The 27,640-nt window shown below is 37.5% G+C and overlaps 1 protein-coding gene across 1 annotated transcript; it reads right to left on the bottom strand.

Annotated features, from left to right (window-relative positions):
• On the bottom strand, positions 1–26,657 carry LOC141508559 (ecto-ADP-ribosyltransferase 5-like). The gene is made up of 5 exons (XM_074217293.1): positions 26,520–26,657; positions 12,232–12,351; positions 5,540–6,245; positions 3,683–3,715; positions 1–3,321 (listed from the first exon to the last, which is right to left on the bottom strand). Exons 2-5 carry the CDS (start codon positions 12,301–12,303, stop codon positions 3,245–3,247), a joined length of 888 nt encoding a protein of 295 aa, XP_074073394.1. The 5' UTR covers positions 12,304–12,351; positions 26,520–26,657; the 3' UTR covers positions 1–3,244.
• Positions 26,658–27,640: the final 983 nt, after the last annotated feature.

Genomic DNA, 27,640 nt, shown 5'->3' with positions numbered 1-27,640 from the left:
AAAAACTTATAATATGAAATATCTTGGCCTATTCCCCCTCTCCTTTTTCTTTCTCCCATTCCATTTCCCTTTTTTTCTATTGACTCCATTTTTACACCATATTTTATCTTCAAATTCAGCTTTCTCCTGTGCTTCAAGTATAAAAGCTCCCTCTACCTGCTCTATTAATTGAGAAGGTTCATATGAGTATTATCAGTGTCATTTTTCTATGCAGGAATACATGCAGGTCATCATCGTTAAGCCCCTCATATTTCCCCCCTCTCCTCCAATCTCCATGCTTCACCTGAGTCCTGTATCTGAAGATCAAACCTTCTGTTCAGCTCTGGCCATTCCAATAGGAACATTTGAAATTCTCCTAGTTCGTTGAAAGTCCATCTTTTTCCCTGGAAGAGGACATTCAACCTTGCTGGGTAGTTCATTCTTGGCTGCATTCTAAGCATTTTTGCCTTCTGGTATATTATATTCCAAGCCCTATGAGCTTCCAATGTAGTTGCTGCTAAGTCCTGTGTGATCCTGACTGCAGCTCCATGATATTTGAACTGTGTCCTTCTGGCTGCTTGTAATATTTTCTCTTTGACTTGGGAGTTCTGGAACTTGGCTATAATATTCCTAGGGGTTGGTTTTTTGGGATCTTTCTTGGGGGGATTGGTGGATTCTCTCTATTTCTATTTTGCCCTCTGCTTCTAGAATATCAGGGCAATTTTCCTGTAGTAATTCTTTGAAAATGATGTCAAGGCTCTTTTTTCCTGATCATGACTTTCAGGTATTCCAATAATTTTAAAATTATCTTTCCTCAGTCTGTTTTCCATATCAGTTGTTTTTTCAATGAGATATTTCACATTTTCTTCTAATTTTTCATTTTTTTTTTGGTTTTGAAGTATTGATTCCTGATTTCTGGTAAATTCATCAATCTCCCTGAATTGTATTCTTTGTCTGAAGGATTTGTTCTCCTCAGAGAGTTTTCTTATCTCTTTTTCCATCTGGCCAGTTTTGCTTTTTAAAGCATTCTTCTCCTCCATACCTTTTTTGAACTGTTTTATCCATTTGACCTAAGCTGGTTTTTTAGCATGCTATTTTCTTCAGCATTTTTTTGGATTTCCTTGACTAAGCTGCTGACTTCATTTTCATGTTTTTTCCTGCATCTCTCTCCTTTCTTTTCCCAGTTTTTCTTCCAACTCCCTCATTTGATTTTCAATGTCTTTTTTGAGCTTTGTCATAGCCTGAGCCCAATTTCTGTTTTTCTTGGAGTCTTTAGATGCAGGAGCTTGTACTTCCTCATCTTCAGACTGAGTATTTTGATCCTTCTTAGGCTCATATGCAAAATATTTCTCAATGGTCTTCCTCTTGTTTCTTTGCTTGCTCATTTTCCCAGCCTGAGCCTGGTTTTGCGGTGCTTCCTGAGCTTTTGGGATACTCCAACAAGGGTCTCAGTGTTTGAAGCTCTGTCCTCCCTCCTGGTCTGTGAATGACCATAAGCGCCCCCCTCTGCCATGGGGCCAAGGTGGGGGGCCCTGCTGTTCTATGTTGGGGCCTAGACTTCGACCAGGATCTTAATGTGGTCAGAGCCCCAGAGTCCTGTTCCAGAGGCAAAGGACAGAGCTCTGCAGTCTCTCTTCACTCTCTTCCCTCAGCTCAATGGGCTCATGTCCTGGAGGCTCCTGCTTACCAGCCTGCTTCTGTTTCCGGATCTGGGCTGCCGAAAGACCAAGCTGCTTGCTGTGTGCCCTGAGGGCTGGGCTCCACGTGCTTGTTCTGGCAGAGGTCCCCCACTGTTCCCCCACTTTGTGCCCGGTGCTCCTGGGGCGAAGGTTAGGAGACTCCCCCGCTGCTGTGAGCCCAGCTCCCAGCGCCCTGGGGCTGCCTCCAGGAGGCTGAAGTTCTTTCTCTCTGGCGGGCCACCCCTCTGGTGGGCCGCCCCTCCGACCCAGGGAGCAGAGCCTTTCTGCTCTTTTCCAGGTTACCTTGAGTAGGAGAACTGCCTCACTGGGTCCCTTTATGGGTTCTGTCTCTCGAAAGTTTAGTTAGAGTCCTTAGCTTTTGAGTTTTATCAGAGAGCACCTAAGACTCGATCCCTTCTTGTCGCCATCTTGGCTCTGCCCCCCCCCCCCCCAGGCATTTCTAAGTTATAGGAATGTATTATAACATCACTAATCATGAGCATTATAAAAAATAGAAACTGAAAAAATATGAGATGAAGATGAAATGACATTTGATTCTAGAGCAGGGGTTCTTTATCCTTTTTGTGTTATAATGACACATACCAATTAGTTAAATCCTTCTCAAAATATGGGCTCAAATCAGATTCTACGAGGCAGTTGATTATTTAATGTGTTCCCTTGGACTTTGATTTCTGTTACCTTTTACTATGGATTTCCTCTTAGTCCATTTCATTCACTTCATACTGAGTGAGTGAGTTATTTGAAGGTATTCTGAGAATCATCAAACCTAATTTTTAAGGGATTTAGTTCATATCTCTAGGTTTAAATTCCAGTTCAAGGGTAAGGCATACTGGCACATATATGTTTAGTGATTGATTTACCATCCATGGGTGCTCCATATGGCAAGTGTTTCAAGAGATAGAGACTGATGTAGAATCATTAATTAATTTTCAAAGAACCTGCTGAGAGTTCAGATGGTATCAAACTAAACTATCACCCCAGGGAATACAAGTGGTAGCACAGGTCTGCTGTTATTGGGGAGTCCAGCTCAGAAAACGGTATGTCTGGTATACCCAGAGGGGAGCTAGTTAGTGGGGAGAGATCCACTGTTTATTATTTCAATTTCAAAATTTCACATTTCTGTGTTAAAAGCATCTTTGCATTGTCATAGGGAGGGGGTTGATTTGTGGACTGTGTGCCTAAAACCAGAGGTTCTTGACCTTCGAAGTCTATGAATTCTTTTCTTTAAAAATATTTTCTGATATAATTATATTTCAATAAAATTGGTTTCTTTTGTATTCCTGGGCATTTTATTTAAATTTAAATTTGATGGGCAGCTAGGTGGCTTAGTAGATAAAGCACTGGCCCTGGAGTCAGGAGTACCTGGGTTCAAATCCGGTCTCAGACACTTAATAATTATCTAGCTGTATGGCCTTGGGCAAGCCACTTAACCCCATTTGCCTTGCAAAAAACCTAAAAAAAAAAGAATGCCTGGGCTAAAATTCATATCAATGCCCCTTCCACAGCCTGCAATGCTAAGGAAATCCTGAGGAACTGTCAGACCCTGTCTAGAGGTAGAGTCATCCTTAGAAGAACAGGATGAAAAGACCAAACAATAGCCAGTGAGTTAGGTGTTCAGGCCATGCCAGGATGTCACCAGGAGCTAGGAAGGAGAAAAGAGGGAAGAAGAGTGAAGGGGAATCTTTCCTTAATTCCCTTCCCAACATTATTAGAAGATCACAAAATTGCCTTTTGGGAAACTGGGAACCTCTCTTCTCTCTCTCTCTCTCTCTCTGTCTCTGTCTCTCTCTCTCTGTCTCTCCACAGATTAAAGAATTTTGAGACTGAGTAATGGTTCATAGTATCTGTAGTCTCAATGACACCTTCTCTTTATATGTGGTCTCATCAAATATCTGAGGAAGGACCAGGTGTCCACCAGTATGAGGCAAAAGGAGAAGATAATTATTATAGATCCATTGGGTTGGGGCCCTGATTGGAGATGGAGGGGTAGAGAGATTCCTTACCAGAGTTTGAAGGACAGTTGTTTCTTTTCTTTTCTGAAATAGAGACAAATACAATCAATTCTTGGTATTAGACTTTAATGCTGGCAACCTTAAGTTTAGCACAGTTCTCACAGGAAACCTCACCCTAGCTTTGGGAATGTTCTAATTAAACAGGAACAGCCAACTTGAGCTTCCTCTTCCTGTTTTTGACCTCTAACTTCGGAATGGGCTATGGCCTCCAGTCTCAGACCTCAAATATTCCAGTTCCATTCTAGTCCAGAACTTTGTTCCCACTAAACAGAACTGGACATGTATTTTTCATTTGTTTTTACAACTCATAACCTAAGTACCAAAAAAAGGGTTTCCAGAAATGACTAAAGATAGACAAAACCTGAAAATCCTAGAATCAAAGACTCAGATTTATATTTAGAGCTGAATGGAATTTGAATCTAATGTCACTCTGACTTTTTTTTTTGTAAATGAGGAAACTGGGGTTCAGTATCTTGGAGAAATGATATACCCAGGACCATAATGATAATAGCATAGTCAAGATTGGAATTCAGGTCAGCTGACTTCAAATCTAGTTTTTATATTTTATTTGCAGATCTCAAGAGGCAGTGTTGTCAGAGAGGTTAGAATGCTGAACTTGGAAGCAGAAAGACCTTGTCTTAATAAGAATGTTATCCCCCTTTAACAGATGAGAAAACCGAGACTTGGAGATGTTAGTTGGTTTGCCTGTGGCCACAGTTCATAGGTATCAGGAGTTGAATGTGGACTTGTGAGTTCCCAGGCCAGCAGAGTCAGAGAGAGAAAGAGAGAGAGAGAGAGAGAGAGAGAGAGAGAGAGAGAGAGAGAGAGAGAGAGAGTGTGTGTGTGTGTGTGTGTGTGTGTGTGTGTGTGAGAGAGAGAGAGAGAGAGAGAGAGAGAGAGAGGGAGGGAGGGAGAGAGAAGAGAGGGGAGAAAGAGGGAGGGAAAGAGAAAGATGAGAATGATTTTTTAATACTTCAGATATGTAGAGGAATCCAGCTCCTCAATATGTCCCTGGTTTCATTTTGGCTCCATAGAGAACAGAAACTTTTACTTGATTTCTTGGTTTTTCAATTAATGGGAAGGGGTACAGAGAGGGAGAGGATTTGAAAGTGAAAATAAAAATAAAATTTAAGGAAAAGAAAGACACTTTCCCCAATATGAGATTGAAATCTTTCTCTTAATTTATGTGAGATAGCATCTCATTCTTATCTGAAGAGCTTATTCACTATTGTGTTCATTTTGATATGTCTTTATCTGTCTACCTTCTCTAATTTCTGTTTGCTATTTTGCTAGGTTAAATAAATTTAGTCACTGTTTGCTATTTGTGCAGGTCTTTTGGTTCCCTAGCATCTGGTGGATAGAGTCAGAACTGGCAAGTAGATGTAGAAAGGGAGAAGAATGAAACTTTTGCTTTGAATCTATTACCACCTTCCATCCTTCCTGCCCCATGAATAGCAATGTTAAGGGGAGGAGACTGGTTTATTTCTAATCCAGTATTGCTTTTGAATACTCTTAGCACCTTCCTGATCCTTCCTGCCCTGTTTCTTCCTCCCCCATAGCTGAGTGGTATTGTCATTGTCTTGACTCTCCTCCTCTCCTAAGAGATTGTTCCAGACCTCATATCATATCTATCAATTTCTTGATTCCACCAAACTAAGAGCCAGAGGTCAATATGTTTAGACTATCTTTGTGGATATCTTGGACATGGGCTTACACACATCCTACACAAACCAGTAATATTATCCATTCTTTAATGATAACTTACTTATTATGACCACCAGACTGGATTCTGCAAAGTTCGGCCTGCTCATACCCTTTGTCAGACCCTCCCTTTCCTCCCCAACTTACCTCCCTGGAATGCACAATTAAAATTACTACAGGTAGTTATACTCTTTAGGCTGACATTGTTGAGTCCAGTGAAAGAGGATTTAAAATCAGAGACATTGAAGACTTCATATGGTGGGATCAACACTTCCTGTTGTGATTCAAAGTATGATAAATGTTCGATGGAAGCTCCAAGGCAAGTGGAGATGTTATAGAGAGTCCCTGAACCCATTGCAAACTTTTTGGCCTCATTTATGTTCTTAGATGATGAGGCAAATTGACCAAAACGCATTTCTTTTGTCTTATCAGGATAGAATCTCAAAGATATACCCCTGGAAACAGGAGTACATCCTTCTCCAAGATTTTGGATGGCTCGTGTCAAATAAAAATGGACAGCTTTATAATGGAAATTTTTCTTGTAGTCTTCTGTGGAGCTACAACAGGTTCTGACTTTGTTATTAAAACTTTTATAAAATGAACTGTTTGCAGTGTAGGCAATGACAGCAATTTCAAAAGGCTTTTGAATGCGTTTCCCTTTGATATTCGAAGTCAGTGTAGTCCATCTTGTCTCTGCTTTTTCCCACACCTCATTAAACTCAGAGTCTTGCATCCTTTCTTCAGCCAAGAACTCTTTTGCTTTTGTCATCATTTCTGTTTCACATCCCTTATATTGGTCATCGAATGCATTGTGTTCAAAGCTCATATAAAGTTTCTTAAATCCAACTTTTTGCTGAGGAGAAAAAAGAAGCTTCAGCTACAATCAGGTTGCTTTTAAATATTAATATTTCAAATAATGAATAAAAATGGAAGCTTGTAGACTTGTTTGTTTATACACCTGCTCACCTATGTACTTATACTTGCTCATTCATACATATACACCTATACTTCACATTCTTAAAGGAGGAACTATTTTAATTAACCACCCAAATACAAAAAAAATAAGCTTTATATGTATATTGAATCACAAAGTCAGCTGGGGTATATTGAAAATTTTAAAGTTATTTCAGGAGTGCAATGTCTTGGGGAAACAAGGGTTAAGGACTTGAAAAGGAAGTATCTCATTTGCCTGGGTTGTGGTCTCACCAAAGCCAAGAACTCTTTTTGCTACTTTAGAGTAGACAGTGGATTTGGAAACAGAACACCTAAGGTTAATGTATGACTCTGTCTTATTTTGGGTAAGTCATTCCCCATCCCAGCTTTCTCATCTATAAGAAAAGGAGATTTCAGAGAAGCTAGGTGGTTCAGTTGATAGAGCACTGACCCTGGAGTCAGGAGAATCTCAGTTCAAATTCGACCTCAAACACTTAATAATTATCTGACTGTGTGACCTTGGACAAGTCCCTTAATTCCACTGTCCTGCCCCCCCCCCCAAAAAAAGGAGGGTTTCAGTAACTGACTTTTGAGATTCTTCTAGCTTTGTCTATGATACTGTGATAAACTCCAGAAACAACTCCCTAGGCTTATATGGGCTTCCATTAGACCCTGAGGTTATGGTGAACTGTACTGGGGGAGTGAAAATCCAAATGTAATAGAGAAGTCTTGGCAAATAGGGTCTGAGGGGAAATAGTTTTCAGTGAGGTTGTGAGATTATGAGAGGAAAAAAGCAAAATGGGCAAAATCAGGTAACATTCAAGATCACACAACTTATGCTGGTTTGAAAGGTCACAGCCTTTGGGTGTGATGAGTTATTCTAAAAAGAAAATTTGGTGGGTAAAAGAAAATGGAGTAATTATATTATAAAAATGGGGCATGAAAGTAAGAACTATTACAAAGAAATTCTCTAGGAATGGAAGACTTGTATTGTTGACACCTTATTTTCAACTGGGTTAAGGGGGAAATAAAATATACACCTGGAAGGATGTAGGACATCCTTCTGAACACATAAAGAAGTGAGAAAACTGGGGGACAGGGTGAGGGAGGAAATTTAGAAGGGTCTGAAGGCTGGAATTTGGGTAGATGGAGGACTTTTGGAGATGTGTGTGCATTGAGATTGGGGGAGCTAGGGAGAAGAGAGGTAGTTCTCTTGGAAGGATGATTGAAGTAGTGGGGTGGAAGGGTGGGGAGAGAAGAAGAGAGACTGAGGAAAAAAATAGTAAGTAAAAATAAGATGGAGGTTAATTCACAGCAATTGCTTTGAATGTGAATGGAATGTTTATAGCATCTCTCTTTGTGGTGGCAAAGAACTGAAAACTATAGGCATCCCATCAGTAAATTGTGGTATATGATTGTGATGGGATATTACTGCCCTATAAGAAATGTTGATGATCTTAGAAAGGCATGGAAAGACTTGAAAGAAATGATGAAGGGGGTGGAGCCAAGATGTTTGAGTGATGGCAGCATTTCCTGGAAATTCCTTTCCCCCCAATTTCCTAAAGTAGCCAAATTATGACTCTAGCCAAAATTTAGAGGGGGCAGAACCCACAGAAAGACTGAATGGCACATTTTTCCAGTCCAAGGTAACTTAGAAGTTCTGAGGGAAAGGTGCATTTCACCAGAACCAGGAGTTGGAAAAAAGCCCTGGCGGCAGCCCAGCTCAGCCCAGCCAAGCCCAGCCCAGGGATCACAGAGAACAGCTTGAAGGTGTAGTGAGAGAAATCTGCTACACCAGAATTAGTGTGGAGTGAGGAACACTTGCTGCAGAAATTGCAGTGAGAATCAGGGGAAACCAGCCTGCCCCTCCAGGGTACAGCTCACAGATGGTAAGGGGGTTGGGGGAGACTGCAGAAATCTCCCTGCTCTCCATGAGGCAGGATTCTGTTGTTTGCCCACACTCAGATCCATGTTACAGTTTGACCTTCCAAACTAAGATAGCTGAGCAGAGATTCTCCTCACAGCTCCAGGGCAGAGGGTAGTGCCTGTGATCATCTACATATCAAAGCACAGGCAAGAGAACACAAGACCTTGGAGGAATAAAGGTCCCAGTGGGGTGTCCCAACCCCCCCCCTCCAAGCCTTGGAAATGTTGTAAATTAGTCTTCTGTTGAAGAAATGAGTAAAGAAAAGAAAAAGAAGAGTCTGACCATAGAAAATTACTTTGGTTCCATGGAAGATCAAAACACATACTCAGATGATGACAGAATTGAAGCTTCTGTATCCAAAACCTCCAAGAGAAATATAAAATGGTCTCAGGTTATGGATGAGCTCAAAAAAGACTCTGAAAAGCAATTAAGGGAGGTAGAGGAAAAATTGGGAGGAGAAATGAGAGTGATGCAGATAAATCATGAAAACCAAATCAGCAGGTTGGTGAAAGAAATACAAAAAAATATTGAAGAAAATAATATGTTAAAAACAAGTTTAGCCAAATGGAAAAAGCAAAACAAAAGGCAAATGGGGAGAAGAATGCCTTACAAAACAGAACTGACCAGCTTGAAAAGTGGTAAAAAAGCTCTCTGAAGAAAATAACTCCTTCACATGCAGAATGGAACTATAGGAAGCTGCAGAGAAATAAAACTCTTCTGAGAAAGCCCCAAATTAGAAGAAAATGTAAAATATCTCACTGGAAAAACAACTGACCTTGAAAACAGATCCAGAAGAAATAATTTAAAAATTATCAGGCTACTTGGAAGTCATGACCAGGAAGCCTTCATTTTTCAAGAAATAATACAGCAAAATCACCCTGAGATCCCAGAAGCAGAGGGTAAAATAGAAATTGAGGGAATTAACCAGTCACCTCCTGAAAGAGATCCCAAAAGAAAAACTTCCAGAAATGTTATAACCAAATTCCAAAACTCCCAAGTCAAAGAGAAAATACTAAAAGCTGCCAGAAACAAACAATTCAAATATCATGGCTTCATAGTCAGGATTACACAGGATCTGGCAGCATCTCCATTTAGGACTCATAGAGATTGGAATGTGATATTCCAGAAGGCAAAAGATCTTGGTTTACAACCAAGAATCAACCTCCTAGCAAAACTGAACATCCTCTTTCAAGGGAAAAGATGGATTTTCAATGAAACAGGGGACTCTCAAACTTTCCTATTGAAATAAACAGAGCTGACCAGAAAGTTTGTTCTCCAAGCACAGGACTCTGGTGAACCATAGAGGGGGTGGAAGAGAAGGACTAATTATGAGGAACTTAATGGTGATGAACTATTTGTATTCCTGCATGGGAAGAAGATATAGATAACTCAAATGAACTTTCTCATTCATAAGAGCTGATAGAAGGTGCATATATAGACAGAGCACAGGAAGGAGCAGAATATAATAGTGTAAAATAGTAAAAAGATGGAGTCAATGGATGATAAAAGGAAGTACTGGGAGGAAGAGAAAGGAAAGGAAGCAGGATCTAAGATATTTCACATAAGAGTCAAGTAAAAGCTTTTTCAATGGAGTGGAATTGGGGAAGGCAATGGGGAATGAGTGAGCCTTCATTGTCATCAGAAATGGTGCAGAGAGGAAATAACATACACACTTATAATGTACACACTATTCTTCCCATGAATTGAAATTATTAAGAAGAATGTGATTCAGGATTTGAAATTTTTACACTCAACTGTTTATATTTTCTCAGTAAATATCCCTCTATAATAGTTAATTCATGTTTATTGATTTTGAGAAAGCAAATATCCAGATGGATATTGGGAGATACCAAATGGTTACTGATATTAGGGGAAGATGCTAGATTCATCAAGACTAAAAGGCACTCAACTACTCAGAGTCCCCTAGAAGTCTTCTTTTTTTTTTCTTAAGTTTTTTGCCAGGCAATGGGGTTAAGTGACTTGCCCAAGGTCACACAACCAGGTTATTATTAAATGTCTAAGACTGGATTTCAACTCAGGTCCTCTTAACTCCAGGGCCAGTGCTCTATCCACTGCACTACCTAGCTGCCCCCCTAGACCTCTTGAAGGAAATACTTGTCAGTCATGTTCTGGGGATCTGCCTGCCCATCTAGTAAGGGTTGGTAGTGAACCTAGAGCTTATCCATTCTATGTTTTTGCTATGGGATTTGATGATCAAATGATAATCCAAAACACCAACCCTTATGTTAGAAATGTGGTAAATTAAAGAGTTTCTTTGAATTCAAGAAATACCCATAAAGGCATGATAAGAAATGAGACTAAAATATGAAACACTTTGGAGTAACTTTGATTTATATGTCTCCCTAGCAACAGTTATAGAGCCATAGACTTAGAGCTGGAAGGACCTTTAGAATCCAACCTCCTTATTTTACAGTTGAAGAAACTGAGGCACTGAAAATTTAAGTAACTTGCCCAGGATCACACTTAGTAATTATCTGAAGTGGTGTTTTAACTGAGATCTTCCTGATTACCAGATTAAAACCCTCTGCCCCTGAAATGAAAGAAGCAGAGTTGGATAAAAATTAGAGGGCTATTTCTAGAGTCAGAATGACCTAGGTTCAACTTTTGACTCTGATTCACATTAGCTATATAATTCTAGGCCAATCACTTAACCTTTTAACATTCTAGTAAATTCTCAATCAATTTCAGAGAAATCAAATCATCAAGCATTTAAGTGTCTATTATGTGCACTGAAAATACAAATAAATAAAAAAATCCAGCATTTGCTCACAAGGAACTTGCAGTAGGTGACAAAATACAAACAATTATATACAAACAAGATAAAACCAATATACATTGTGAGATAAATGATTATTTCTCTTTTATATCGACTCAATTATTAATTGAGATTTAAAAGTTTTCCCTTTCTATTCCCTTATTCAGTAATAAATCTCTGCAGGTTGGTGTCTGAAAGGACATTGCTGATAGATGTATTTGCCAAGGTCTCTCAATATGCTTGAGGTCGAGATGGGGAGATGAGGACTAGATAATGGCCCGGTCTGTGGGACTTGAAATTGATCAATCATATCGACTAAAAATGTGACCAGTGACTGACTATGTCACTTTGGTTCTCAGAAAACCCATGTAGAACCCAAACTGGGGAGGCCCTGAAATGCAATGGAATTCCAACAACACTTACAGAGTGATTAGTTTGTATAAAGTATACAAAGACCAGACACAAAGGAACTTCAGAAGGGAAAGAGCAGTAACAACCAAGACATCAGGAATGACCTTGCAGAGGAGGTGCCACTTGACCTTATGCTCAGAAGGAAAGTAGGGATTCTTTGAAGGTGCTGAAGTGAAGTGAGAGAGCAGAAGGGAGAAGAGAAGAATGTTAGACAGTGTCAAAGATATGATCCATAATGTGTATGTGTAAATATGCATAAGTATGTATATGTCTGTGTGTATGTGTGTGTGTGTATTTAAAACCAGTTTTTGAGCATGCCAAGTTTGTCTAGAACATAGCCTGTTGCATTCCTACCATGTGTGTAGGGCCAGCTACTTGATGCCTGTGCTTCTAAAACTTGTGAGGCAGAACTGGTCTCTCTCTTTCTGCCATCTTTTTGGCTGTGTGCATAGTTGCATTGTGTAGTATGGTTCCTGAACTAGTAGTGATAAATGGTGATCTTGCCCATCCCTTTTTTACCTGGCACAGAGAAATGGGCCTAGGGTAGGGGAAAGTGGGGAGTTTTTCCTGCTTTGTACTATTTGTACTCAGTTTCAGGTGCTAAGGTGTCCTTAGAGCCCAGCTCCAGTTCCAAGTTAAAAAACCTGCTGGGGCTCAAACCCTGTTTTCTCAGGTCTTCCATATCAACCTGCAATCCTGGCTCTCAAGTTGCCATGGTTTGAACTTTTGGTCTTATGGGGATCGCCTCTGACACCTGAATCTGAATATCTGTGAATAACATGAACCACTTACTTCATATATAACCAGCGCAATGATTGTGATAAATATTATGATAAAGATGATGATTTTGCATTTATGGTCCATTTCACAATCTCCTTTTCTAGGATTTCTTCCTTGCTCTTGATATTAATCCTGTAATTGAAATACAAATAAACAAAAAAACCTTTTATTTCTGTTTCTAAGATGAAATACAAACCTCATTTGATATTAAAAGCCTTAATAATTTAGCTGCAGTCTATCTTCATGATTTCACATTATCTTCCCTTATTTAACATTATTTAAATCCAAGTCATTTCTAGTTTAGAATGAACTGGCCAAAATGGCATCATTCCCCCATGTCCAATACACATATCTCCCCAAGTCAATTTGAGCTAATTATTAATAAGAATCTTGAATAAGGAAAAGTTTACATCATATGCTAAAATCTAATTATGGATTAACATTTCAAACAATAGTTACTACCCAACTTCTTCATTTCTCTCAAGAGTTGAAAGAGTTTCCTTCCTGTGACCATTATATCAGTCTTGTCTTTTAGAAGTTTTCTAACCTAAAATCCTTGATAACCCAGGGAGAATCTAATACACCCTTAGGTCTACAAGAGAAGGGATCAAAAAGTGAGAATCAAGAATGAAGGTCTGATTCAATAATACAAGAAATAATTAAAGAAAATTGGAGAAAATTGAAGTGTATAGAAAGAATTCTCCAATTACCAACTGAAAGGGACCCTAGGAGGAAAACTGACAGGAAATAGCATAGCTAAATCCCCAAACCTCCAGGTTAAGGAGAAAATAGTAAGAGCAACAAATTAAAAACAGTTAAAAAATGGTGAAGTCACAATTAGAAGTATGTAAGACATAGCTGTGGCTACATTAACGGACCACAGGTCTTGGAGCACTAACTATCGAAGAGCAAAAGAACTGGGGTTGTGGCCAAAGAATATCAAAACTAACAAAGTTAAGCCTCATAAAGAATGAAGAAAAATAGACTTTCAATGAATTGCCAGACTTTTGGAATTTTGTTGCAAAAAGACTGAACTTAATAGAAAATTTGACATAAAAGAACCAATTATAAGGTAAACATCAAAAACTAATTATAAGGGACTCAATCAGGAGAAATTCTTTATTAACTATCCAAGGACATGCAAATTATATGTCTAGGATTTTTAATTATTGGGTAGGTCAAGGGAAAGATTGGGATAGAGCTGAGTAATATGGGATTCTTAAAAGTACAATGGTATAGGAAAAATTAAAAAAGATATCTTATACAAATGAGATTTGAGAGGAAGAATTGATACAGAGGAATTAGGTGGGGAAGGAAAGCTGGTAGTTCTGGAAACTACTTTCATTATGAATGAGTTTAAAGAGGGAATACTCTTCAGGGAAGCCAGAAGATGGTTAATAAAGAGGGACAGTATTTCATGTGTGAGGTGCAGCCAGTGAAAATTCAGGAAATCAGGAGATGGAGTGTCTTTGGACAAAGAACAGCAAGGAGGGCAGTGTTAATAGGGTGTAGAATACCTGTAGGGTTCAAGGCTTTCCTACTTGCCTATGCTTCTGTTGGGCTATCCTTCTATTCTATTCTCTGCATTTATTTTTTTTTTAAAAAAGATATCTCAATGTTTTTCTTCTCTTTTTGCTTTTTTCTTTTTTTGCTAACCTCTCCCTATTCATCCATATTCTTCCACTTCACCCACACATTTGAAAAAGGCAAATAAAAACCTTATAACAATTTTTCATGGCTAAGCAAAATGAATTTCACATAGACTATGTCCAAAAATGTATGTTAATTCTGTAACTTGAGTCCCTCTGTCAATAGCTGGGAAACATGGCACAGTATCAGTCTTCAGAATTAAGGGTACTAAAGGAAGGCATTTACTTCCTGGTAACATTTCCACCTCCTTAGGATAAAGATTAGATTTTGATGGCTTTTCAGACTCTCTTAGCATTTATAGTCAATCATCAGCATTCCATAGCAGAAAAGAAATGGGCAAGTGCATAAGCTTTTAGGGTATATGAGAGGTTGGGGTTACAGAAGCTGCTAAAGATCAGTTGTTTTTTTTCCTGTGGAAAACACATTTTTTGATGAATAGTCTTGGGTTTAGCACTCTGCTTCGGGAAGACATCTACTCAGGAAATATCTTTTTCTTGATAGTCATGGTTCAGAGGCATCTAGTTTAGACCACTGTCCACAAATTATTCTTGGGATATGCTGAGAGATGTTGCTATGAATCAAAACTTTAATTATCTTTTAAGTGTCAGTTGTTAATATCTGGGATGGGTTTTTCCACCTTGGCTCTAGGACAAATTTATAGGGGTATTTCTTACCAGTGGATCTACTTACCACTTTCCAAGCTTCTTCTTGTGTTTTCCTACCTACAAAAAGTTTTTCAAACCTGCTAGTGACAAAACTTGATATAATTTGGTAGATTCTGACAAAACTTAATTACATTGACCTTCTAGCAATGAGTTCATGAGGTGACAGCCAGAACAAATCATATGGTGTTAATTTTATACTTATCAGGACTATTGAAAGAATATCAAAATAGGGTTCCACTCATCTGAAAGTTTTGAGAGTTTCAACTTTTATGCTTCATTTGTTCTTTCTCCTTTAACCAAATTCCTCTAGATGAAAGGGACAATCCTATCTATAGGTAAGAGGAAGAATCTTAAATAAGTCTCACAAATGTGGGAAAAATGATTAGAAAGTTTCTTTATAACTGCTAGAACAATTATTCTCACAAAACTCTTAATTCAGGGGCGGCTAGGTGACGCAGTGGATAGAGCTCAGGTCCTGGAGTCAGGAGTACCTGACAGTTACTAAAATATATTCTTGGATCTTGGAATTTGAATGAAATATTTCTTGTGATATTCAAATGGACTTCTGTAGGATGTTCCAAGCATTGGTTCCACTTTTTTCAATCTTTTTCTCTATTATTTGAATTGCTCACTTGTTTCAGCCATGTCCAACTCTTTGTGACCCCATTTTGGTTCCTCTTGTCCAACATACTGGAATGTTTTATTATTCCCTTCTCTAGTTCATTTTACAGATGAGAAAACTGAGGTGAACAGGGTTAAGTAATTTTCTCAGGAAATACATTAAGTAAGTGTCAAAGGTCAAATGAGTTTTCTTGACTCCAGACAGCGCACTCTATCTAGTGTGCCACCTGTCTTTATTTTCCATTTCTTATAGTATTAAAATATAAATCAATTCATGTAAGAACTATTGTCTTTTCTTGACCTTTGTTTGTTTTACTGCCTCTAAAGAGTAGGAGTTCTAAAACTACTATTATGATTGCAGTGAACACAAACTTTTGTTACCTGTTGGGGAACATTTGGGTGACAACTATGTGTATCCAAATCCCTGAAAGATAGAGAAATTCTTGCCTTTTTCAAGGTAAAACAATAAATTTTCAAGAATTCCAATTTGAGTCTATATTTTATTATAGAATTAAGAATTTGAGCCTTTTAAAAATCATTTTTTCCCATATGAGAGAATTTTTAATCTCATATTTTAGCTTTAGGTAATGAAAGGGGACAGGGTCATTTAAACAGAAAAAAGTGAGATTCTAAAAATATAATCTTACACATAAATATGAACCAGTTAACAAGAAGATAACAAGCCTATCTTAAATGGTCTAGATCAGGGAGTTGAGACAAGTAATGGCCACAAATTCGAGTATAGTAGAAAGATAAAAATAGAATTTTTTTCTTTGTATCCTCATTATTGTAGGTTCAGGGATGGCTTATGGCTTTTTGGATCATTTTTTAAAATTAAATATTTGTATTTAGTTTCATTTTAAAGCATTTGCGATTGTTCTGCCATGGTTAGAGAAATTTCCTATGAAAACAGGAAGAGGGCCATGTTTCTAATAATATCAAAATTGTTCCATCAAGTCAAGATGCCAGAAATAAAATAGAGCACTTAGACCCTTAGTTGTGCTTGATTTCACATAGAATTCATCCAAATCTTTCAGAATAGTTAATCTTGTAATAGATGTCCATAAATCAAAAGATCATATAGCCAGGCTCATGGTACAATAAATGGGAAACCTTCCTGCTCAGAAAGGCAATAGCTCAGTGGGGAAACAAAGTCAAGAGAATCCTGCCATTATCATCTGAAGGCTGTCTTTTCAACCTTCTCAGCATTTTAAAATACCTTGTAAAATATGGTTATGGTTCTTCCTTTGAGAAACTCTTGGCCTTATATTTTGAATGGTAACCTACTATCTTAATTAAAAATTAATTTCTTAAGACTTATCCCTTCATTCTGTTGCTTATCTCTAATTTATTCTATATATATAGCATATTTATATATGATTGTCTTATAATCTCACCTATTAGACTGGACCTCTTGAGTATAGGAATATTTTTTCCTTTCTTTGTAACCTTAGTAGTTAACACAGTGCCTGGCGCATAGTAAGGTAGTAATAAATGTATATTGACTAATTGTTTAATAATTTTTCAAATAGATAAACTTGGATTGAATAATCTGATGAAAACCCTTGGGTTTCCATCTCATATGCATATCTAAAGTAAGACATAATTGTTTTTCAAATTAACAGAAATTACTGCAAGTTAATAATAAATAACAATTAATTTAAAAAGTATCCTTAGTGTTTATTAAACATAGACAAAGATTTTACAAAAGTTTTCAGCAAGTTAAAAAAATTGTCATTAGAAATTTAAAAAAATTCTTACCTTGGGCATTTTTTCCAACTGAAATGCTTTTCCTATCGGCTTCCTTAACTTCTTTTAAGTGTTAACAAAAATCCCATTTTCTACAGTCAGTCTTTTCAATTACTCAAAAATATAGGGCCTTCCCTCTTTTAAGTATTTCTTACTCATTCTGTATATATCATTTTTATTTGCTTTTGTCTCCCAATTAGATTGTGAACTCCTTGAAGGCAGGGACTATCTTTTGCCTTTTTTTTTTTTTTTTTTGATATTTCCATTGCTCAGTACAGTGACTTGCACCTAGGTATTTATTATTTAGTTAAATGTTTTTTTATTTACTGACATTGGCTATATAGCAAAATATTCATAGTAGACCATTTTATGGTGATGAAGAATTGGAAACAAATCAGTTCTCGTGACTGGGGAATAATTAAACAAATCAGAATTCCATACAAATAGGAAAAATTCAGAGCAGAGGAAGAACTATATGTAGGAGTGTAGTATACAGCAAGTAGAATCAGGAAAACATTTTACACAGTCACAATGACTGCAATAATGTAAACAGAAAGAAAAAACAAAAGTGAATTCTATGTAATTGACCAAACTTGGTCTCAAAGAAAAAATTTGAAATGTTCCTTCCTGATTTCACTGCAGGGATGGGAGGTGAGGGGAATTAATGTGGGTAGGATAATTGTATTCAGTTTACTCTCAAATATGAAAAAGATATTTATCTATCTCTATCTCTATCTCTATCTCTATCTCTATCTCTATCTCTATCTCTATCTCTATCTCTATCTCTATCTCTATCTCTATCTCTCTCTATCTTTATCTCTCTCTCTCTCTGTGTCTCTATCTCTATCTCTATCTCTATCTCTCTCTCTCTCTCTCTCTCTCTCTGTCTCTATCTCTATCTCTATCTCTATCATCTCTATCTCTATCTCTCTCTATATAGTTTCCTTGAACTGCTTTTACTTTTACTTTTTTTAATTTGTAATCTTTATTACAAGGGAATGACTCTCTGGTTAAAGATCAAGGATAGAGAGAGGGATGAATTTAGATATTTTAAAAAACATTCTATAAAGACCTGGTTGCTTCCTCATGGGTTAAACAGGGATGGATGACAGAAATTTCTGTTTCCCAGCAGCCACTGCTTGAGGCAATGACAAGACTAAAGGGCTCAATATTCCCCAAGTAATAAGTTGTCAAAGGTATGAATATACAATTTTCAGAAGAATTCAGAACTATCTATAGTAATATAAAAATACTCTAAATCACTATTGATTAGAGAAATGTAAATTAAATCAATCCTGAGATTGTTTAGGCATATTAACAAATTGTTGGTGGAGTAACCATTCTAGAGAGCAATATGAAACTATGCCTAAAGGATTATGAAACTGTGCATATCCTATCACCAATGATACCATTAATACTCCTGTACCCAAGAGATAAAAGAAAAAGGAAAAGGACTTATATGTACAAAAATATTTTTGGCAACTCCTTTTGTGGTGGCAAACTGGAATTGAAAATTAAAGGGATATTCAACAATTGGGAATGATTGAATAAATTGTGATATTTTGTGATGGAGTACTATTGTTTTATTAGAAATGGCAAGTCAAGGGGGAGGGGTGCAGCTAGGTGGTGCAGTGGATAGTGCACTGTCCTTGTAGTCAGGAGAACCTGAGTTCAAATCTGTCCTCAGACACTTGATAATTACCTAGCTGTGTGATCTTGGGCAAATCACTTAACCCCATTGTCTTGAAAAACAAAAAAGAAATGACAAGGTGGTTTGAGAAAAATATATCAAGACTTATATGAACTAATGCAAAGTTATATGAACTGGGAGTAATTGCAATATTGTAATGTTGATCAACTGTGAAAGACTTTGTTACTTTGTTCGATACAATGAACCAAGAAAAATTCCAAAGGACTCATGGTGAAGAAATACAAGCCACCTCCAAGGGACAAAACTGATAACTTTGAGTGTAAATTAAAGTATCATTTTCTTTTTTTGTGATATGACTAATTTGGAAATATTTTTCATGATTTTTATATGTGTAATTGATATTATATTATTTGCCTTTTCAGGGGGTGGAGAAAGTTTGGGAGGGAGGGAGAAAATTTAGAACTCAAAATTAAAAAAAAATTCAAATAAATAAATAATACATATAAAAATGTTAAGTAGCATTCTGGAGATAAAATACAATAAAATAAAAATTAAATTTCAGGTTTTTTTACATAGTGATCACTTTCAAACCCAGAAAGTTCCTGGTTATTGATTAACACTGTTCCTGACCTCCTAGAATAAAAGGCAAATATTTTAAGCTTCAGGCTATTGATATAGTTAATTCAAAGATGTAACCGTAATATACACCAATTAAATCACAATGTTTCCAGTGACTTACAATAGATTGCATAATAATCAGTAGTCAGACCATTTATAATTCATTTAAATACCATCAAAATCATCTACCTACTTGTTTGTGACTGCCAGTGTGGTATTGTTGGGGGAAAGGGAGTCTTAGTTCCTCTGCAAACCAATGTCTTAATTATTTCTAGTCTCAAGTGAGAATTCATATGACTCTCACTTACATAAACTACTCTAAAACTTCTTTCATGAGGGGTTGGCAAGTTCTCACATGACTTTTCACAGACAGTGAGACTTCTGAAGGTTTCTTGCACTTTCACTAAACATCAAGTTACTTTTTGACTCATTCAAATATTTCAGATAGTCTAACCAGAAGAGGCCTCTGTTTCCCTGGCAAGTCTTTAATGTGTTAGCTTATTAGTTCAAAAATTAAGTACTAGATCTAAAAAGGAGCTGACCTCACAATGATACCAACACTTCATGGAACAGCACTTAAGATTCCCCAAATCACAATGCCAGAAACTAATAAACATAACATCATCCTAAAACAGCTTCATTGAAACAAAATTTATTGCCAGGCAAACAACACTAATCCATTTAAATTTGGATTAATCTCCAAATCAGCTACATGGAAAAAACTGTTGCATTCATCTGCTGGTCTATACTTCTTGAATTCTGAGAGCAGTATAGATGATCATTTTAGCTTTCACAGCTACAGAAGTGTAGCAAAAGTGTAGCCAAAACACTTACTATTCAGATGAACTATTCTGTGCATAATAATCTTTAATTAATTCATCAAATCCAACATAAATTTGAATTTAAAAATTAAAGTTAAAATTAAAATTAACTACAACATTTTAGCTATTTCTCTACATGTACAAGTTTATCAAAATCTGTGAAATCAAGCTAAATGATCTGCTAGTCGGCCCAGTGGATAGAGCATCAGGCCTAGAATCAGGAAGACCTGAGTTCAGATTTGATTTCTGACACTTACTAACTGTGACCCTGGGAAAGTCACCTAACCCTGCTTGGTTCAGGTTTCTCATCTGTACAATGATCTTGAGAAGGAAATGGCAAACTATTTTGGTATCTTTGTCAAAAAAAAACCCCACATGGGGTCACAGGAGCCACTGTGCTAGACAATAACAATCATGAGAAAACTCAAAAACAAACCCAAACTTCCTGAGGAAGAGACAAGTTGCTTTCTGAGTATAGTTAACATTTGTCTGTGCTTGTGAAAATTTCCTTTCTCTTGTCATCTAGCCGAACTCTAAAACTGAACTCTAAAACTGACACATATTTCTTGTGATACTTCCTTAAATCTCTAGAATTCATAAGGTTATTTCTCCAAAGCACTATGATTTGAAATTCCCCTTTCAAGGGTACTACAAACATTTAGATGACAAAGAGCTAATCTCTTTAACACTAAGATCTGTGAAAAAAATTGAGCTCTTTGAAGGAAAATTCTTCAAGGAGTCTTCCTGGAGAGCTTAAAGTTTTAAAATAACTTTTGCTAATGGAGACTTGGAAATTTTCCTTATATTCAATTTTAAATCATGATTTATAAGTCCAAAAATTTCCTGATGAAGTCTCAAAAGTTCAGCTCTCCCCCTCCTGAATAGCAAATAGAATAAGAGAAAAAACAAATTACTGCAATAATATCAGCATCCCAAAAGATAAAATGAAGCTCTCTTCAGATGGCAAGGAAATTGAGGGGGAGATACCCATCCATTGGAAAATGACAACAAATTGTAGTAAATGATTATGATGGAATGTAGAGCTTCCCCTTTATCAAACAATTAACAAGAGATTTTAAAAAGGTGAAAACATGAATTATCTAAGAGATGAAAAGTGATTTTGGATGTGTGGATCTCATTTAATACCTGGATCATCAGGAACAACCATTTTTCTTTTAACTTGGGTTGCAGTGAAAATCTGTCAAAGGGAGAGATGAGGAGAGGAGATTGGGAGTAGGGAGAAATGGATATAAAGATATGTGCTTGCCCAATCTGAGCTGAAGAAGAGGGAACTATTGTCTTAGATTTCTCACCTGTTCTGGTTGTCATTAGGAGAATAGGGAGAAAATATCTGGGGAATGGAAAGAAATATAATTCTATTTTTGGAGAGAGAAAATTCTGGGGAGTTCCTGCATGTTTTTCTCTGGTGAGAAGGATTGTATAGGGATTCCATCAATGGAAAATGGGTATTTTAGATACCTTTCTTATCTGGGCATTTGATATACTTTTTTTGGATTGTGATTCACTCCAGGAAGATACGACTTTGTATTCTCAGAGACTCCTAGAACAAGGGCAGATAAAAGGCAGGGTGTTTGAACTCCAGAAGGGTGATATGTGATTCAAGAATGTGCCTATGGTGAATGCCTCTCTGACTCTAAACTCAGAGATTTCCTATCTATCTCCTTTATTTTATAATTGTATCATGCTTTCACAAATTAATGTTTTGTGAAATAGGGCTCCTCAAAGGAAAGTCTCTCAAACAAAGATATAGGAAGAGTTCTACTCAAAGAAACCTGGAACTCCAGTAGGGCAAGACTCTTCAAGGCACAAGCCAGGATCTTCATCTTTGAGGTTATAGTCAAGTTTTTATTTCTGAGTTATTTTTCTTTTTTTCTATTAACATTTTATTTGTTTTCCAATTATGTACAATAGTAATATGTACCTATCATTCTTTGTAAGGTCGTGAATTTCACAATTCCTCCCCCCCACAGAAGGCTGTCTGATAGTCTCTACATTATTTCCATGCCATACATTGATGTAAATTGAATCTGTTATAAGAGTGAATATAACCCCCCCCCCCAAGAAGATGAGAAACCTCAAGAATAGAGAGAAAAACAATCGTACTTCAGTCTGTGTTGAGATTTCTGTCTCTGTCTCTGGGGTGAGTTGCTTTCTTTATCCTAAATCCACCAGAGAAGTTGCTTCAATATTTTCCCCACAGTTGCTATTACTTGCTGTACTTCCACTCTATTCCTCCTCACTCTTATTTATTCCTCTCTCTTTCCTTTCATCTTTGCCCTGTCCAGAAGTGTTTTGAATCTGAGTACCCTCTCCCACAATCTTCCCTCTCTTCTATCATCTATTCCCCCCTTCCCTCCCCCCATTCCCCCTTATCCCATCCCTTTCTTCTCATTTTTCTCTAGGGTAAGATAGATTTCCTCACCCTATTAAGTGTGTGTGTTATTTCCTCTCTGAGCCATTTCTGATGAGAATGAAGGCTCACACTGAGTTATTTTTCAGTCATGTCTGACTCTTCATGACATGGGGTTTTCTTGGCAAAGATACTGGAGTGGTTTGCCATTTCCTTTTTCAGTTTTTTTAAATAGATGATTACAAACAAGACTAAGTAATTTGCCCAGGGTCACATGGCTAGTGTCTAAGGCTGAATTTGAACTTAGCAAGGTGAATTCTTCCTGACTTCTGGCCAAGTCTCCTATCCATTGTGCCTTCCAGCTTCCCCTACAGGCAGGTAAACTTGTTCATCCTCAGCAGAATTGGAGATGATGTGTGGTACTGTGAGAGGTTCCCCTTCCCGCCCTCCAATGCAATCTATCACACTGGGGACTTCTGCTCCTCTGCCCAACCCAAATGCATCAACACAATGGCTCAGCTCTCTCTTACCATCTTACTAATTCCTGGGCAAAGCCTTGGTTGTTGTACTAGATCCAGCCCAAGACCAAAACAACACTTATCATCTAATTTATCTCACTTCTTACCTCCAAGTCTCAGTCTAGGATTTGACCCACAAAAAACTCTAAGATTAAAGCCCACTCACTGAGTTTCTCATCTCAAGGCAAAGACTACAGATATTTCATTTCTCCTCAAGAACTAAGCCTGGGAAGAAAAATTCAGATAGCATTCCTCTTGTCACCAGGACAGCAACCTACAGCAAGAGATATGAATACCAGATTTATCTTCCTTCTTCCCTAAGACTTAGAAGCGAATTGATTCTATCCACTGACATTAGAATGACTTGAGAGTAAGAACTCCAGTCAAAAGATACTCTGTCCCCCATGGCTAGCACACTTCCTTTTCTTACTCTTTTAAGACTACTGATGCAGAACCTCTTGCTACCTAAGAGGAAACCACACCTATATCTTCTTAACCCACGCCCTAGTTACTGCATTTAATTTTCTCATCTCCACCAACCTAAGTCTTTCTGTTCTCAAGTCACAATTTGGGCCTCCTCACTCTTTTCATTTTGTTTTTCAGAATCCTTTCCTACCATTAAAAAACTTTGCTTCATTTTGGGTCTCTTCCTCTTCTGCTCCTTTCTTCTGGTGCTCTTGGAGAAGTGGGTCACTCTCAGGAGACACTGCATTCCGTAAGCCTTCTCTCCACTGCTTGAATATCCATTTTCTCTCTCTCTCTCTCTCTCTCTCTCTCTCTCTCTCTCTCTCTCTCTCTCTCTCTCTCTCTCTCTCTCTTACATTACCTAAGATACTTGACCAGGAGGAATAATAGATACAGTCTTCCTCCTTCTAAATTTTCCGCCTGCTGTTGCCACTCACTTAGTAATCTCTTCTTCTTTGTAGGTCATTCTATTAGAGGGATTTTGCCTAATCTAGATCTTCTTTTATCACGCTGAACCACAAGGTCTTTCTCCTTCCTTTCTCAAAGATTTCAACATCTGTCTCTTCTTTGTACCTCAACCCTTGTCTTTATACTAGGGGGTTTCAACATAAATATTGATGTTTCTTCAAGCACCCTGGCCATCTATTTCCTTTATTTCAACTCCTTTGACCTACCCCTTTATTCTTTCACAGACACACAGGGAGAGCTCACCATCACCCAATAATGTTCTACTTCCAAGATGAACCATTCAGAAATTCTCTCTCCTTTCATTGACCTTAGACTTCACTTCTTCTACACCTCTACTTCGTCATTGTTAGCTCCCTACCACCTAGTTCATACATATTCTAGTCCTCCATCACCATCTCCTTCTGACTTCACTTTCCATACTTCCAAATCCTAATCCTATAGTTAAATCAGTTCAACTCTACACTGTCTTCTACTCTCAAATTCCTTGCCTAATATGTCCTTTCAATACTCAGCCTTGGCTAAATCCCATGTTTGGATTACACCTACTTTTTCCTGCTCCTCTTCATGGACTGCTAAATGGCAAATAAGAAACAATGTTATTTCCTCTGATAGAATGTAAACTCCTTGAGGATAAGGACATTTTGCCTTTGTATTCTCAGCCTCTATCACATTGTCTGGCACACAGTACTTAATAATTCATTAGCTGGGCTGAATAGAAAAAGAGTTAAGAAGCTTTGACAATCTTCACCTTATAGGAGAGCCATTGATCAAGTAAAGAAAGAACAGTTATTTTTTCATTCAGTATTCAACAAGCATTTATAAGGGACCTGCAATGTGCATGGCACATTATATTGCCTGTGATTGAGGAATGGATCCTAGTACCTGGATGTAATGGAATATTAGAGCAGGGCTTTTTCACCTAGGGTCCATGAACTTCTCCTCTCATTGAATTTGGATGGGGAAAAGAACTGTCTCCTTATTTTCACTAATATCTAACTGAAATTTAGCATTTCCATCATTTCTGAATGTTACACCAAACCTCAACAGTATTATCTTTGTTACCTATTAAAAATACAGATTTTACATATCACATTCCAGTTATTTCAGATATCTCAAAATATCATTTATGTTCATCACTACTTTGGAATTTCTGAAGTTATTAGACCTGCTACTAGGTCCCATATAAGAGCATTTCTCTTGTCTACAGACTGAATATTTTAATATTATTAGGTTCCTCTGTATCTTCATGCATTTAAAAACCTATTTTGAGCACAAAGACCCATAGGCTTTACCAAATACCTAAGGGATCTAGGACACACAAAAAAATGACAGAGACAGGAGAGCCTAAGGGACAGATCTATGTTCTAATTCTGCCTCTGATTCACACTGGTCATGGGAAAAGGGGCAAGTCACTTAACTTCTTGATGCCCATGGCAAGCATCAAAGAATAGACATTTCAGAAAATCAATGATCTGCTCTGGTGGATTGCATTTTTCCAACATACTTTCCCCACATATATAAAACTACAGGTATGGACCATTAAAAAAAGCCACAAGCAATAGGAAGGATTCAGAGAAACACAGGAAAGCTTGTATGAGAAAACCTTCAAGGACAGTCTATTAGTGGATATATATATCCATGAAAATAAATAAAGTGTAATTTGAGAAGATCAGGAGCTTGAGGGAGGGAATCATAGAAGAGGAAGGGTCTCCCCAGAGTTGAACTTTAAATGAAGATAACGATTTTGAGAGATTCAGAGAAACATTTCAGTGATGGAGAATGGTCTGAGTAAATGAAGAGAGGTAAGAGATAGGATGCCCAGTTGAGGGAATAGCAAGTAAGTTCATATTGCTAATGATTGTAAAAATAAAACTACAGAGTAGGATGAAGTTAGGATGGGGAGGGCTTGAAATGAGTACCCAAGCTAGAGTGAAGGCTACAAAAGGAGGAAGCTGATGTGAGGCATGTTGAGGAGACTGGATTGCTTGAATCAGGCAACTGATTCAATATTGTGTGTGGGGAGAGAGAGAGAGAGAGAGAGAGAGAGAGAGAGAGAGAGAGAGAGAGAGAGAGAGAGAGAGAAGGGGGGAAGGAAGAAAAATAGAAAAGAAAGCAGGAGAGTAGAAAGGAAAGAGAGAGAAGGAAATTTTAAGTGAATAAATGAATGAAAAAATATTAAGAGCTTACTTTGTATGAGATATTGTGCTAAATACTGAGGATACAAATTAAAAAGCAAGAGAGTTCCTGCTCTTCAGAAATTTATCTTCTGATAGAAGGCAACATATATATAGGGGAGGGGTGGTGAAGTAATGGTGTTTTTGTCTGGAGAGACATGGGGATGGTGAATAGAGCCAAGTGGGTAATGGATTGTTAAATATTTTCTAGGAATTGTAGTGTTAAGTGGGGAACTGAAAGCAGAAAGGGGAGGTGGGGGGTGGGAGAGTGAAAATGGAGTATACAGCATAGAGATGCTCAGATAGTCACAATGTCTAGATCAGACTAGATGGAGAATTCTCATCCATAAGGAGCCTTCTGAGTGGGAGCTAGAGAGCCAAGTAGGAGGCAGAAACTCCAATAAAGAAGTAGAATGAAGAATGGAAAGTGATTCTGAGTATTCATCCAAGGAGACCTAAAGAAAAGGAATGTCAAGAAAAACAGGCTATTTGTGAAAGCCCCAACCTCCTATCTTCCCAAACCACCAACCTATTCTTAGAAGATCCACAATCTCTGTACCTCTTTTTTGAGAAACGGCCAGTTTAGACTCCTGCTTGGTTCTAGTTTGAATGAGAAGGTATTGACATCTGACTTCCTTAGTAAAGCACGTTTTTAGTTTCACTTGTGACCCAGGTGGCTGTGGTTTTTGGTCTCTTATTTTTGGTGAGGTGCACATTAATAGTCAATTTACCACTACTTATGCTAACTAGTGGATGAAAATCCAAATCAGTAAAAAAAATCCAAATTAGTCTTACATTTCTTATTGCCTAAAATTGAACTTTATTAAGTATGCAAACAATGCCCCTGTCTAAGAACAAACCACTCCCCTAAATCTTCTTGTTTCTTTATTTGGATTTCTTGACTGAGAGTTTGGAGAATTTGCCTTTTCCTTCTCCAGCTCATTTTACATTTGAGGAAACTGAGGGTTAAGAATTTGTCCAGGATCACACGCCATTAAGTTTCTGAGTCTGGATTTGAACTCAGGAACATGAGTCTTCCTGGTTCCATGCTGGGCATTCCTAATGTCTTAGAGGTTCCAATAAACTAATTTCATACCAAAACTCCCAACAAATATGGTTCCTTCTCTGCACAGCCGAAGCCATGTGTCTTCCCCAGAGGCTGACATCTGGCAAGACTCCTACAATTAGTACTATTCTCAAATGAACATGGGCTGTTTGAGTCTAAAGTATAGGGTACAGAGGAGTGAGTTCCTGTACCATTCTAGGGAAAAGGCTGATGGCTAAGGACTTCCCATGGATTTTTTTCCACTTCTATGCATAGAAGTTTCCAAGATAATTACCTCATAATTTGATTGGTAGTTTACTACATAAACCTGGTGACATTATTTATGGTATTTTTTCATTGGTGGTCTGTCTCCTCAGAGGGTCCATATATGTTTATCAGTTTTTAAGAAGATAGATACATCTAGTACATCCTGCCACACAACTACTTTTCTTAATGAAAGAACAACTGACTCAAAACAATTCCAGCACAAAATGGAGGCTTAGATGAAAATACAATTGTCATGCTAAGATAACAAACTATTTTCTTATTGTAATAAAACTGATTTTTCCTCTATGTTATTGGCTAGTTTAAGTTGAAAAATTCAT

Source organism: Macrotis lagotis, chromosome 1, assembly GCF_037893015.1.
Source record: "Macrotis lagotis isolate mMagLag1 chromosome 1, bilby.v1.9.chrom.fasta, whole genome shotgun sequence".
In the NCBI taxonomy this organism is placed as follows: Eukaryota; Metazoa; Chordata; class Mammalia; order Peramelemorphia; family Peramelidae; genus Macrotis; species Macrotis lagotis.
This window is presented reverse-complemented; position numbering and strand designations above follow the sequence as displayed.

Excerpts from the sequence above, each read along its gene's own strand:
- LOC141508559 (XM_074217293.1), bottom strand. The coding sequence starts at position 12,303 with ATGGACCATAAATGCAAAATCATCATCTTTATCATAATATTTATCACA. Across the intron at positions 3,716-5,539 it reads TAATTGTGCATTCCAGGGAG|AAAAGAAAAGAAACAACTGT; the intron begins GTAAGTTGGGGA and ends TCTCTATTTCAG. Across the intron at positions 3,322-3,682 it reads CAACTGTCCTTCAAACTCTG|CTCCTGGTGACATCCTGGCA; the intron begins GTAAGGAATCTC and ends TCTCCTTCCTAG.